The sequence below is a fragment of the Vulpes lagopus genome, chromosome 8, assembly GCF_018345385.1.
Source record: "Vulpes lagopus strain Blue_001 chromosome 8, ASM1834538v1, whole genome shotgun sequence".
In the NCBI taxonomy this organism is placed as follows: domain Eukaryota; kingdom Metazoa; phylum Chordata; class Mammalia; order Carnivora; family Canidae; genus Vulpes; species Vulpes lagopus.
This window is the reverse complement of record NC_054831.1, coordinates 125,075,313-125,089,091: the sequence shown is the minus strand read 5'-3', so window position 1 is coordinate 125,089,091 and position 13,779 is coordinate 125,075,313. Positions and strand designations below refer to the sequence as shown.

Here is a 13,779-nt window from a genome sequence, read left to right as displayed (position 1 = left end):
GATGCCCTGGGCCCAAGGAGCCCTCACCCAAACCGCTGGGTCCAGGTGGACTTTTTGTGCCTGCGGAGGCAGGCTGCGCCTACTGGGAGTGGGGAGGGTGATGGCTGGCAGGGTAGTGGCTGGCAGCATGGGCAGTTTCTCAGAAGTCACCTCTAAAGGAGGATCCCAACAAAGCCCTCTCTCCCAGCGTCTAGGGAGGTCTCCCAGAGCACAGGACCCCACCTACCTTAGGACTCTATCCTCTGAACCTACTGCTACCACCCCATTTGAGCCCTCAGCCCTCCTGTCTGGTCTCCCCGCTCTCCAACTCCCCCGCTGCCCAACCTGTACTGGCTGCCAGACTGTGTGTGCCCAAAGTGCTGATCTAATCACACCACCCCCTCTCCAAGACCCACTGTGGCTCCCTATTGCCAGGAAATAAGGTCCAAACCTTTAAGAGGCATTCCTAGGCCTCATCTCCCACTGCTCTCCTCTGTGAACTGTACTCTGGTCATACTGGTCAGACCCACTCTCCTGCTTCCATGCCTTTCATCATGCCAATCCTGTCCTGAAACGTCCTCCCCTAAACTGCATTCTGTGTCCTTCAAGGCTCCACTCAAATGCTCTCTAAGCAGCCTTTCCCAATTCCCCACAGCAGGGCAGGCCTTATCCTCCCTTATCTTTGACAGTGCTATATCTGCACCTCTCTTCTGGATGCTCCCCATCATCTTACAGTTCTGGGTTCCCACATCACATCCCTGCCAGAGAGACCTCCCTGAGGATGAGATCTAGGTCTTTCTTGGCCTGCACTGGCCCCACGTAAAGGCTAGCATAAAAGCCTCCAAAGGATTAAGAGTGAAAATTTGGAAGAAATAATCCATTCAAATCTACTTTACAGAATTAATCATATATAATGTGGGATGTATAGGTACATTGTAATGTTTAATGGGATGTGGAGTGAAGCCTCTAAAAAGAGTGTCCTGGGCAGCCTGGGTGGCTTAGTGTTTTTTTTGGCTTAGCGGTTTAGTGCTGCCTTCGGCCCAGCACAGGATCCTGGAGACCAGGATCGAGTCCCATGTCAGGTTCCCTGCATGGAGCCTGCTTCTCCCTCTGCCTGTGTCTCTGCCTCTCTCTCTCTCTGTCTCATGAATAAATAAATAAAATCTTTAAAAATAAAAAAGAGTGTCCAGGGCCTAATAAGGTATCTGATGCCTGCAGTGGCAGCTATTTGATAAACACATGTGGAATTAGACAAAGGTCCCTAACTGAAGCCTCCCAGGAGCTAATAGGTCTCTTAGAGAAGCTCTGGGTAGTTGTGGGGGAGGAAACAGGGACTACTCACGGGTCACCAGGTCAAAGCACTTTTTCTCCTCAGGGTTTGGCCTCACTTGGCACGTCAGCAGGGTCAGCTTCACTGGGGGCCGGTTTATCTGTGGGAATTTGAGGACAGAAAATCCACATTACTCTCTGGGTCTCCTAGACTCTTCGGCTTCCATTTCCCAATCGGTTAAATGAGCATAATAGTCCTGTTCCAGTTCATATCTCCCCTCTCCCAGCAACTCATGGATGTGGGGTGTGGGCCAAGACTAGGTTGGGAGCTTTGAGTCCTATCCTTCCTCCCGTTGGGGGTCTGCAGCAACCTGGATTCAGGTTTGGGGGCCAGGGCTAGAGAGGGAGCTTGACACTTGTTTGTTCAGAAGTGAAGAGAGGACCCATTGATCGTATCCTGAGACCCCCACCCCTCCAGGCCTCACCGTGCTGTGTGAGATGGTCAGGCAGCCGTACTTGACTCCACACTTCCTTTTCTGCCAGACTCTTCGAATTCTAGAGCCCAGAGGGATAGAGAGACACTGACCCAAGGGTCACACCTAATTCCCCTGTATCAGAAAACAGAGTCCTGGACCAGGTCCTCAGCCCCTCCTGTATGACCTCTAGCCACACTTCTTCACCTCTTCCATCTCCTAACCCCTACACCCCTCACTTTCTGGGGCTCCCTTCTGATGGAGGGAAACATACCCCCACTCTCTGGAAATCTTTATTCTAAAGGGGACCATGTGACACGAGCCCTCTGAGAGCTTCTAGTCTGATAAGGAGACACAGCTCCCAACCTTAGGGAACTCTTAGTCTGAAAGGAGGATCAGACTCTTTACCACAACACATGCATTATGATTAAGTATAAAGCAAGATAAATATTGAGACCCCAAAAATAAAATTAGCAAACGCACAATCCAAAGCTACTGAATATCTCTGTAAGAGGTAAATACTAATTAGTATGACAAAGCTATTCTCCTCTGATTAAAAACTGATTAGTAAGTAGAAACTTGAACACATCCCATGGAGCCTTTGCATTTCACACGCTGATTTTTTTTTTTTAAGATTTTATTTATTTATTCATGAGAGACACAGAGAGAGATGGGCAGAGGCACAGGCAGAGGGAGAAGCAGACTCCATGCAGGGAGCCAGATGCAAGACTCGATCCCGGGATTCCAGGATCATGCCCTGGGCAGAAGGCAGGCACTAAACCACTGAGCCACCCAGGGATCCCCTATACGCTGATTTTTTTTAAACCAGGGAGCAAGGCACAGTCAACACTTTCATATTCCAGGCATACTCAGTATATTATAGAGGTTAAGGGTAAGGGCCTGGAGAAGGTCTAGGGCATGACAAGTGCTCAGTAAGTGCCATCTGCCACTTTTCTTTTTCATATTAGGAACAATGGTGACTTCTAGCAGAAGTTCATGCGCCTAGGATTCTGATGGTTTTGCATTGCCAGAGCAGAGGGTCCTGGAACCCTCACAGTCTATGTAAATGATGAGAACAGTCCCATTGGGCAGCTCCACCAACTGTCACTTACTGGCTGTGTGGCACTGGGCAAGTTACTCAAGCTCCCTGAGTCACTTACCCGTCACTCTTCTTGTACAGAAAGCCCACCTTCTCTGTCCCAAACTGCTTGTTGCCTTGGTGCTGATGGATGCTGTAGCCACCTCCTGAGTTCTTCCGGCTTAGGTTCTCCTGTTCCTCGGATAGGCAAAGGAGACCTTAGGGCATCTGGGTGGGAAGAGCCTTATTCTGCAGGGGTCTCTCTCGAGGACACTTCTCAAGGGACCTTTGAAGTGGGGTCTTCCTTCTCTCCCCCCCTCCACGGTGGGCCTTGGGGGAAGGTGTTCATTTGGGGATGATTCAAGAGCTGACCTCTCTGCTCTCAAGCTGCAGTGTCCCTCGGAGGGAGTCCCGGAGCTGGGCCAGCTTCTGTAGCTCCTCCTCCTGGGCTTGACGCAGCTGTGCAAAAGAGGGCAGGGCCCCACTATCAGCTGGCAGGTGTGCTAGGTGCACAGCCCAGACCAAGACTAGCAGGGTGGCAGCCAGCCCCTCCACACCCACAGATTCTCCTGGAAAGACAGGGGCTTGACCAGGTGCCCAAGGGTGAGGCCCAACTTACTGCATGTACAGAGGCTGCCAGCTTCTCGATGAAGGGGGACAGGCTCTGAGCAGCCTTCCAGCCATCTTGGAAAAAGCTAAGAGGTATGAGGCCAAACAAGGGATGAAAAGGGTGAGCAAGAGAGCAGCAGGAAGTGTGGGAGGAGGTGCTCCAAGGATCACAGGGCACCTGGGGGCAGTCTCCCCTGCCAGCCAGGAGCCGGCTCTCTGGAGCCAAGTCGTCTGGATCCAGATCTCACTGACAAGCTGTGTGATGTTAGTAAATCTGAGCCTCAGTTATCTGAGGATATACAGAGATAATAACACTACCCATTCACAGGGTTGCTGGGGATGGAGCAGGAGCAAATGTGTAAAGCACTTAGTGCCCGATACATGGTGAGCACCCACTAAAGAGCATAACCAACAAGGCACGGACACACAGAGTCCTCAAGGGCCTGGGGATGGACTTCGTTTTGCGTTGCCTGAAGGGTTAAGGGGCACGGGCCGTGGAATGGGGGTGCAGACAGGGGAGAAACCTACTTGTGCTGAGCGTGGAAGAACTTGATGAGGCTCTGCAGGAAATCGGGACCCTGCTTCATCTGGCTCTCGCCGGCTCTCAGCAGATACTGAGGAAAGAGCAGGGCCAAGGGTGCGATGTGAGCAGGAGCTGAATCCTGGGGCAAGGGGCCACCATCACTGAACTTCTTGGCCACCACTGAACCTTAGTGATGTCCCTCTTGGCCAGGACCTGTGACTGGGCCCCTGGGGGCTCAGGTGGGGAAGACAGACACATCCTACCCCACCCTCACCCCTGCAGCACCCCTTACCTCACACATGTGCAGCTGAAAGACGCGCCGCTCTCTCTGCGTGTCCTGGGCCACCTCCCCAAGGCTCCCTCCTGTCACCCGGGCCCGGTCCCTCTCCTTCTCCAGCTTGGCCCTAGGCCCCAAGGAAAGAGAGGCCTGTACAACTCTCGCTATAGCCCCTTTCACATCCCACCACCTCTCTGTGCTCCCTTCTGCCACAAGCACACGAGAGTGAGGGGGCCCTCTGTATGCCAGCGGTGTATATGGCAGGGCTGGGGAACGAGGGTGAACAAGGAGGATGATCCAGGGGTCCCCAAGCTGGTGGTGGAGAAAGACACAGATCAAATCACAGCCTTGGAGAGGGCAAGGGGAGACTAAAATGGGGATCCGACCTCATCGGGCTGCTCAGGAAGTGCTGTTGGAGGTGAGATCTGAAGCCTGAGAAGCCACCTGGAGGAAGCCAGAAGCTTCAGACTGTGTGAGAGCTTGAGGCAGGAGGCATCAGGGCTCGGGAGTGGACATGGGGAGAAAGTTGTTCCAGGGGAGGTACAGAGAGGCACCAGATAAGGCAGGGCCTGATTCGGATCATGTCAGGGTTCCCAAGGGCAATGGGCAGGAGTTGAAGGTTTTAATGCAGGGAAGTGATGGGTTTAGGTGAGGACCAGGTGGGTTTGGGGTGACCAGTATGATTTTTCTGGAAGGGATTTAGGCCCACGTGATTTAAAGGATCACCAAGTGCCTTCATACTTCATATTTGAGCCACGGAGCTTCCCATTTAAAGCTTAGGAAACCCTTGTTCTTTTCTTTGTAAATGAAGACACCTCCCGTGCTTGTAGCTAAAAGTAACCTGGGCCTTGCCCCCACAGATCTCAAGGGTTGGCCGTTTTCTTCGGGGATGGGTGGATCTGTGCATAAATGATTTCCTGGAAATCCCACACCCATCAGACCACCCACTCTCAGCCAGGAAAGCGTTTCCACATCTGGGGCTGGGCACATGTAACCGCAACTCCTCCGTGAAGATGTCTTGCTTATCAGTTTTGCTTTCAAGTAGGTGCCAGCCCTGAGCAAAGACAGCTGTGGGATACATTACAAGCATCACTTCCCCTCTCTGAACCTGTCTCCTCATCTGCAAAATGTGGGGATCCTAATTGGTACCCAGATGAGACAGAGGATGCAAAAGACTTAGCACACACAAGACCGTACAGCTATTATTATCATAGGTCCCTCTAGGCCCTAGTTTTCCCATCTGTAAACTGGGGAAGCAGTGGCCTAGGCATAGTTTATTCTGGGTTTAAAGTTCCAGGCCTTACCGAGATCTGGCCTCCAGGATAGTGTTTTTATGCAGAATCTGTCCCTGGAGATCCATAGAGTAGTTTCTCAATCGTGGAACTACAGACACTTTGACCAGATAATTCTTTGATGTGGGTGTAGATAATTCTGTGGATGTAGGATGTTTAGCAGTATCCCTGACCTCTACCCACAAGCTGCCAGTAGCATCTTCTAGTTGTGACAGCCAGAAATGTCTCCTGGGGGTGAGGTGGGGGTGCAAAATCACCCCTGAGTGAGAACCACTGCTTTAGCGTACAGTTGTATAGGTTTTCTAGAAAAAAATTCCTTAAGAGTGGCTACTTTTCATTTCCCTAAGGCTTTATCATATCCTGAGAGGGGAGACTGTAACAGGGTAGTGGAAAAGTTGAGGTGGGGACTGACCCTGTGAACTGGGCCTGGGGGTCACGACAGATGCTTTCTGTGGGATCTGAAGATGAGCAGCAGAGTGGTGATGGCTAGGCCTGCAGCATGTCAGCAGTGAGCTTGGCAGCTTGCTAGGGAGCACGGGAGACAGAGCAGGCAAAGCAGCTGGAAGGGGCAGGGGAATCTCCCATATATGTTGCTACCCTAGCTTTCAATAGTAAAAAAGGAAAACTAACCTAGACATCTATTAGTAGAAAGTAGTTAAATAATTATGCTATGGCCAGCTAGAGGAATACTATGGAACTGTTAAAAAAAGACAAGGAAGCTCTATATGTACTAACATTGAAAGACATCTGGCTCCAGGGGGTCCCTGGGTGGCTCAGCAGTTTAGTGCCTGCCATTGGCCCAGGGCATGATCCTCTAGTCCCGGGATCGAGTCCCGCATTGGGCTCCCTGTGTGTAACCTGCTTCTCCCTCTGCCTGTGTCTCTGCCTCTCTCTGTGTGTGTGTGTCTGTCATGAATAAATAAATAAAATATATTTTTTAAAAAACACATCTATAAATAAATAAATAAATAATAAATAAATAATAAATAAATAAATAAATAGACATCTGTTCCAGAGTAAATGGATAAAAAGGAAACACAGTATGGTACAGTGGGTAGAAATGCATAGTCTGGGTTTGAATGGCAGCTCTCTCAACCTTTATAAACTTTCTAAGCTTCAGTTCTCCCATGTCAGAAATGAGACAAACACTACCTTGTTCTCAGATGGTGTAATGCATGGTACAGTCCCCGGCATATGGTCAGCCCTCAAAACAGCTGGATTATGATGATGCTAATGATATAGATGATTCTGGTAATAACCACTGGTAATTCCTTTCTTTTTTTTTTTTTTTTTTAAGATTTTATTTATTCATTTGAGAGAGAGAGCAAGCAAGCACGCAAGCAAGGGGAACAGCAGAGGGAGAGGGAAAAGCAGGCTCCTCACTGAGCAGGGAACCCAATGTGGGGCTTGATCCCAGGACCCTGAGATCGTGACCTGAGCTGAAGGCAGATGCTCAATGGACTGAACCACCCAGGCACCTCTGATGATTCCTTTCAATAATGGTTTTTTTTTTAATTTTTTTTTTTTTAGCATAGGATGCTTCCTTATTTATTTAAATTTTTTTGGAATAGGCTCTAGTGGAGATTAAAGGACAGAAGCTAGTTAACTCAGGATGAAGACAAGCTGTAAAGTACGATGCATGGCTCCATGAATTACCATAGCTCTGTCCCTCAGCCTCAGCTAAGGTAATCTACAGAGATTTACCCTCCCAAGTCTGACATTCCCCTGAAATGACCTGCCACCTCATACTACTAGCTGGGGAATGCTTTTTATTCGCTCACACCCTGGCCCAAAAAGAGCAACTCCTATTCCCTCTCTACCCTCAAAGTTTCACCAGTATTTTATGAACATTTCAAATGTTGGAGATATTTTATTTCCTTTGAAGGGAGTTGCCACAAGAGGAGTAAAATGAATAGTGAGCAAGAAGCAGGGAAATGCTAGTTACTGAGGAGACTAAGAAAAATGGAGAAGGGGACACTGGGGACAGCTTAGTATTCAGATGGGGAGTGAGGGGGTCAGTGAGGAGGACGGTGGGAGAGGAAAGGAATCAAATGAACCCTGCACCTGCCAAGCTGACACCTGGAACCGCCTCTCCTGCGATGCCTCCTCCAACCACCCTTCCCTGCACCCCAACAAAACTACCTGTCTTTTCTGCCATCCCAGTGCTGATACTGTACCTACGGCACCATCACTTTGTATTTTCATCATTTATCGACCCACCTCTCCTTGCTTACAAACCAGCAGGATCCACTAAGGTAGGGATTGTGGTGGTGCTTTTCCCCCTTACTTCTTTCCTATAAATTGGAGAAAATAATAGCACCTTTCCCAGTCAAGGGAAGTAAATCTGATAACAGATGTAAAGAGCTCATCACAGTTCCCAGAAAAAAGGAAGCTCTTAGGTAAGTATAAGTATCAGCTGCCATTATGACTAATTATTATTTTTAAGCACTAACATTGTGCTGGGTGCTCCACCAAACCCCTCACGTATTAAAGCGATAACCCCATGAGGCAGGAACCATGTAAAACCCCATTTTACAGCTGAGAAGCCTGAGGCTGAGACAAGTCACAAATCGCTCAGCTGTTAAGTGCTACAGCTAAGATCTGAATCCAGGTCTGTCTGATGCTATGGCCTCGGGGTCGGCACTAGTAACCAAAACTGTGCCTCAGATTTGCTCAATCCACCCTTCCCTGCCTGGCTCCCCCAGCTGGTGACAGGCATGGTGTCTTTTTCTTTCTTTCAAAATGTATTAATTTAATTTTTAAAATTTAATTCCAGGGGATCCCTGGGTGGCTCAGCGGTTTAGCGCCTGCCTTTGGCCAAGGGCGTGATCCTGGAGTCCCAGGATCGAATCCCACGTTGGGCTCCCTGCATGGAGCCTGCTTCTTCCTCTGCCTGTGTCTCTGCCTCTCTATCATAAATAAATAAGAAATATATTTTAAAAAATTTAATTCCAGCATAGTTAACAGATGGTGTTATATTAGTTTCAGGTGTAGAGTATAGTGGTTCAACAATTCTGTACATTGCTCAGTGCTCATCACGGTAAGTGATTTATTGATTTATTTGAGAGAGTGCATTGAGTATGAGTGGGAGGAGAGGGAAGGGAGAGGGAAAGAATCTGAAGCAAACTTCCCACTGAGTGCAGAGCTCCACACGGAGCCCCATTTGGGGCTCGATCCCACAACCCTGAGTTCACCGGCTGAGCCGAAACCAAGAGTCAGTCGCTGAAAAGACTGAGCCCCCCCCCCCAGGCGCCCTATAAGTATACTCTTTAATCCGTATCACCTGTTTCACTCAACCCCCTGCAGTGTCTTTTCTGATAAGGTCACAATCAGAGATTGTTTTACACAAGATGAAGCTGAGACCCAGAGAAGGGAAGTGATGGATTGTCCCAGGGTCAGGAGGATTGTCACCACCTGGTCAGGGGGATGTGAGGAGCAGAGGCTTAGGCTCCTGCCTCCTGGCCCCTTGCTGTGTTATCCTGGTCTCAGTTCTGGCTCAGAAAGATGGTGAATAAATACTTGTTGACCTGCAGTGCCAGGGGCTGAAGAGGCATTGTGCTTATTTCATCTCCACATAACCCTACAAGCTATTGCTAGCCCCATTTTTCAGATGAGGAAACAGACCTGCCCATGGAACAGCCTAGAAAAACTAGGCCCCTGCACAGGGCCTGGGATGCCTTTCTTAGCAGCTCCAGGTAGAAAGGGGATACCCCCTCTTCTACCAGCAACCAGGAAGTGAGACTCCTGGTGGTATCCGACAGATGCTATTCTGGGGCCTTCCAGCTGCTGTCCAGTCTGGTTTGGTAAGAATGAGGTAGAAATGACACAGTAACCCAGGGCTCGCCAACAACTAGCTATCTCTGAAGCCCTCATAAAAAGGAGTGTACACAGACACCTGTGTCAGGAATGTAGCTCAACCTATGCAGCGTGCATGGCAGGAGCCAGGAGGCCACGGAGCATGGCAGGAAGAGCAGTGGACTCAGAAGCTCTGGGTTCTAGTCCAGACCCTGGTGGTAACTCACTGGATAACCTTTACCAAGCCTCTCTCCCCATCAATTACAGAGTCTGTTCTTTAAACAAACCCTTACAGGTGAGATCAAGATGGAAATCTGGTAAAAGCAGAGCTGCTTGGAGGAGGTCAGTGGAGCAGGGCTTATTCTTTCCATTTGGTAGATGGTGTCCTGCGAAGCTGAGGGCCTAGTCAGGGTAACTCACGAAGATGCAGGCCCTGTGGTGACCCCACAATCAAAATCCCATGGACAAAGACTGCCTGCATGTGCATGCCCTTCCCTAGGGCTCTCATTAGAGCAGATGGCCATGCCCATCACAGCTCTTACACCCTTCACCCCAGAATCTAGATGCACAACTGCAGTGTAGACGGAGATGCTGCTGGCATGGGGAGTCCCGGGCTTCCTTCAAACTCAGGAGGTCCCCGTGGCCCTGGGGCTGGAGGAACAATAATAAAGCTCCAGGTTCTACTTCTTAGAATCAATCCTACAAAAGGAATAATTGTGGGTGGGAGCAAAGGTTTAGTTCCAAGGATGCTTCCCCAAAGACAGGGGAGACGAAATATGTTACAGATCGTGCATATGTTGGCACACAGTGCACCCATTCAAGTGATGTTGCATAAGAATATGTAATGTTGTAGAAAGATGGTCATGATGTATTTTTCAGTAAAAAAGACAAACAAAAAACCCCAGTATGATTATTATGTCCCCAATTTTGTAAAAATATTTCTTTATATATAGAAAAATGACCAGAAAGATGTTAATGCTTTAGTTTTGGAAAATAAGAATTTTCCTCTTGGTTTTGGGAGTTTCCCCTGCCCCCACATTTTTAAGTGATAAAACGACAGGGTTTGTCCAAACTATCTAAAAATATTCAAACAGAGAAGTACTGGCTAGTACCCAGGTGGCCCTCATCTTCTCCTAAGGATAATTAAAATTGTTTTCTTCTTTTGCTTCTCCTTATTTTCTAAGTTATTCACAACGGACCCATATGGCTTTTGCAAAATGCAAAGAAAACAAAATTTTACAAATAGCAAACCGTGCTCTGAGGTATGGTAGGCCTGCCTGAGCCCCAGCAGAGTCCTGCAGGCAGAGCCCAAGGAGTCTCTGCTCTGGGGGAACTGGCTCCTTCTGTCCCCATGATGATTCAGTAGCTGGTGAGAGGTCCGGAGTATGGTGTGGTGTACCCAAGAGACCTGGGTATGACACTGACTCCCTTTCCTCCTCTATGTCCACCCAACTAAATGTTTATAGACACTGCCTGGTGTTACAGAAAGAGGATCAAGGAGTGTGAATCCCACTTCTACCTTGCCTACCTGTGTGGCCTTGGGCAAGTGACTTAACCTGTCTGAGCCTCCAATTCCTCCTTTGACAACTGGGACACTAACACCTCCTGTACAGAGCTGGGTGGTTGGGAGAATGAAGTGGCTGGCACGCAGAGGTATTCAGGAAACGGTAAGTGGCTTCTTTCCCTCCCTCTGCCCGAGTCTGGCACCACTGGGCAGGTAGGCCTCTGAGAGTAGCATCCTGGGGTCCCTTCACAACTGCTCCTCTTTGGTGGTCTCACGGTCCAGCCCCCAGACTCCCATCAGGCCTGGGCATAAATTACCCTGGGTAAACACCTCTAGAGAATGAGATGAGTGCACTTTGGGGTGACATGTTTGGGCAGCATTGAAGTTCTCCTCGGTGTCAAGCCTTCTGCTGCAACACCAGTATTACTCCCCTGGGCAAACCACCCTGACCGCAGCCACTTACATTTTGGCTTCATAGTCCTTCCACGCCTTCTCCAGCTGCTTTTTGGAATCCTGTGGTTTCAAAAGAACAATTTGCCCAAAGGACGACTTGGGGTCTGGAATCAACAGTACACTTTGCTACCTTTAGGGTGACCCTGTACTTTCATGCTCCCCTATGCTGCTCAGAGCCATACTCCCAACTAATCCCTCCCCCAAAGCCCTTACTGTAAACCTCACCACCACCCCCAAAACAGACCCAACTGGCCCCGTTTTTCAAGGCAGACCCTCTCCTCCCCTAGTTGCTAAGAATCAGCTGGGCTTGGTGGGCCTTGGCCTGAGGTGTGGGAAGATTCTGGGGGTCTGCCCTAAGTCCTCTCCCTCAGAAGACGCAGACCACCATGAGGATGAGGATGGGAAGATGAAGGTCAGACTCCTTCCCTAACTCTATCCCACCCGTTTCTCCTGCCTGGTACTAGACCATCCTTTCAATAGGAAGGGGACAGGTAGAGGGACATATGCACAGAGAGGCTAAGAAGTCTACCCAAGGCCACACAGCAAGCCAGGGAGACCTCGCTGATCCTTGGCCTAGTTTGCCCGAGCCTCATCCGGTGGGACAGCTCACACCCTTCAGAATTGCCCCAGTCAGCCTGGTGAAAAAGCTGCCTGGCTGGTTTGGGTGGTTCCCAGGCCCCTGGTGGCCTCAGGCAAGAGGGAAGCCTCTGGGGGTGTGGGGGGAGGACAGCTTCTGGCCAGGGCCTCTGGGGCAGATTTCTCAGGGAGATTATTCTGTTACTTTGAGTTCTGCTCTGCCTGGAGATGGGTGCTGCCAGGTGCAGAGAGGAGCCAAGCATGGGAGTCAGGAGCCCCAGATCCCACCCTGGCTCCTCTACCGATGAGCTATGTCAACTGTAAGGCTACCAAACTCCCTGAGCCTTGGTTTCCTTGCCTGCAGAAGAGGGATGACAGTGCCTACAGAACCCACCTCGGGGGGTTGTTGTCTGAACGGGCTGACCTATTTCACATAAGGGCCCAGGCAGATGGGAGGTCAGCCATCCTAGGCTGACCCTAGAGCCAGGCCTTCCTGTCCTTCCAAGGTTCCCTAAAATGGGGTCCGCACTCCCACCGTGACAGCCTCACCTGACCTCCTGCTTCAGCCCAGCCAGGCCTGCTGCCCCTACAGTCTCCATCCCCCCACCTTTGGGCACCCCCACTCCCCAAATGGGAACTCACCTGTCGCCCGTCCCTCAGTTGCCCCTTCAAGAGACTGTCCAGGGGGAATGAGACAATGTTGTTCAGGTTCTGAACCTGGAAAGAGCAGAGACCCCCCCATACCCCACCCTGGGTGACCATCTGTCCAGCCCCAAGGGGCGAGGGCACAGGGAAGCATAAGGAGGCGAAGGACAGCGCCAGGGCTAGAGGAGGTGGGGAGAGAGAAGTGAGGGTGGAGGGAGCAGGGGCGGGGGGGCCGGACTCCCTAAGAGCTGTTACCCCTGCCCCTGAGGAAGCCGGCTTCACCTCCCAGCCCTGGAACATCCACGTCAATCCCATCTCTTCCTTTGCCTTGAGTACCCTCACTTGTCCCCTCACACTCTGACTCTGAAGGCCCCTGAAGTGCCCATCTGTTGTGTGTATCTGGCTAGCTCCTCGTCTCCCCCTGTCACGTGGGGAACCCTCCCCCTGTGGTCACACGAGGTGAACACAGGAATCAGAGCTGACCAGAGTGCCCCATCCTCAGGCTGTAGTGATTGGATCAGGCACCTGACTCAAGCCAGCCAATCAGGATCCTTCCTGGAACTTTCTGCTAAAGTCAGGGGAGAAAGACTCTTCTGATAATATTGTGAATCTGGGTCTGCTGGGTCATCTTGTCCACTGAGCAGACACAGAGAGAAACTACCTAATAGAGAAGAAGCCTAAAGCCAGTGGCACACCTGGATTTCCCATTACAAGGGCCTATCAATTTCCTTTTTAAAAAATCCTAGTTTGAAAAAAAAGATCCTAAGTTGAGTTGAAGTTCTGTCATTTTACAACCCCAACTGCCTGTCTGATATTTCAGCTCACCTTTCAAGGTACATAGCGTGGGTCACCTCTACTCCAGGAAGCCTTCCTGACTTGGAGACTGACTCCAGGCCTGACATGGCCTATGCTGACCTTCCTTTTTCTTTTTAATAAATAAATAAGAAAGAGAGAGAGAGCGAGAGAGAGCACGAGTAGCGGGAGGGGCTCAGGGAGAGGGAAAATCAGACTTCCCACTGTGCAAGGAGCCTAACACAGGGCTGGATCCCAGGACCCTGAGATCATGACCTGAGCTAAGTCAGACACTCAACCAACTGAGCTACCCAGGCACTCCATGACCTTCCCTTTTCTGAACTCTGGCAGCACCAGGTGTCTGACCTAATTTGCTGGGTTCTTCTTCTTCTTTTTTTTTTTAAAGATTTTATTTATTTATTCATGAGAGACACAGAGAAAGAGGCAGAGACACAGGAAGAGAGAGAAGCAGGCTTCATGCAGGGAGCCTGATGTGGGACTGGATCCCAGGTCT

At 50.1% G+C, this 13,779-nt stretch overlaps 1 protein-coding gene across 1 annotated transcript in view; it reads right to left on the bottom strand.

Moving 5' to 3' along the window:
• ASAP3 (ArfGAP with SH3 domain, ankyrin repeat and PH domain 3) overlaps positions 1-13,779 on the bottom strand; it is a 49,971-nt gene that overhangs the window by 8,205 nt on the left and 27,987 nt on the right. The window contains 9 exon segments of the mRNA XM_041767183.1: positions 1,322-1,409; positions 1,734-1,803; positions 2,882-2,991; positions 3,172-3,258; positions 3,419-3,494; positions 3,937-4,022; positions 4,224-4,335; positions 11,263-11,312; positions 12,471-12,545. Coding sequence (XP_041623117.1) covers positions 1,322-1,409; positions 1,734-1,803; positions 2,882-2,991; positions 3,172-3,258; positions 3,419-3,494; positions 3,937-4,022; positions 4,224-4,335; positions 11,263-11,312; positions 12,471-12,545 — 754 coding nt within the window.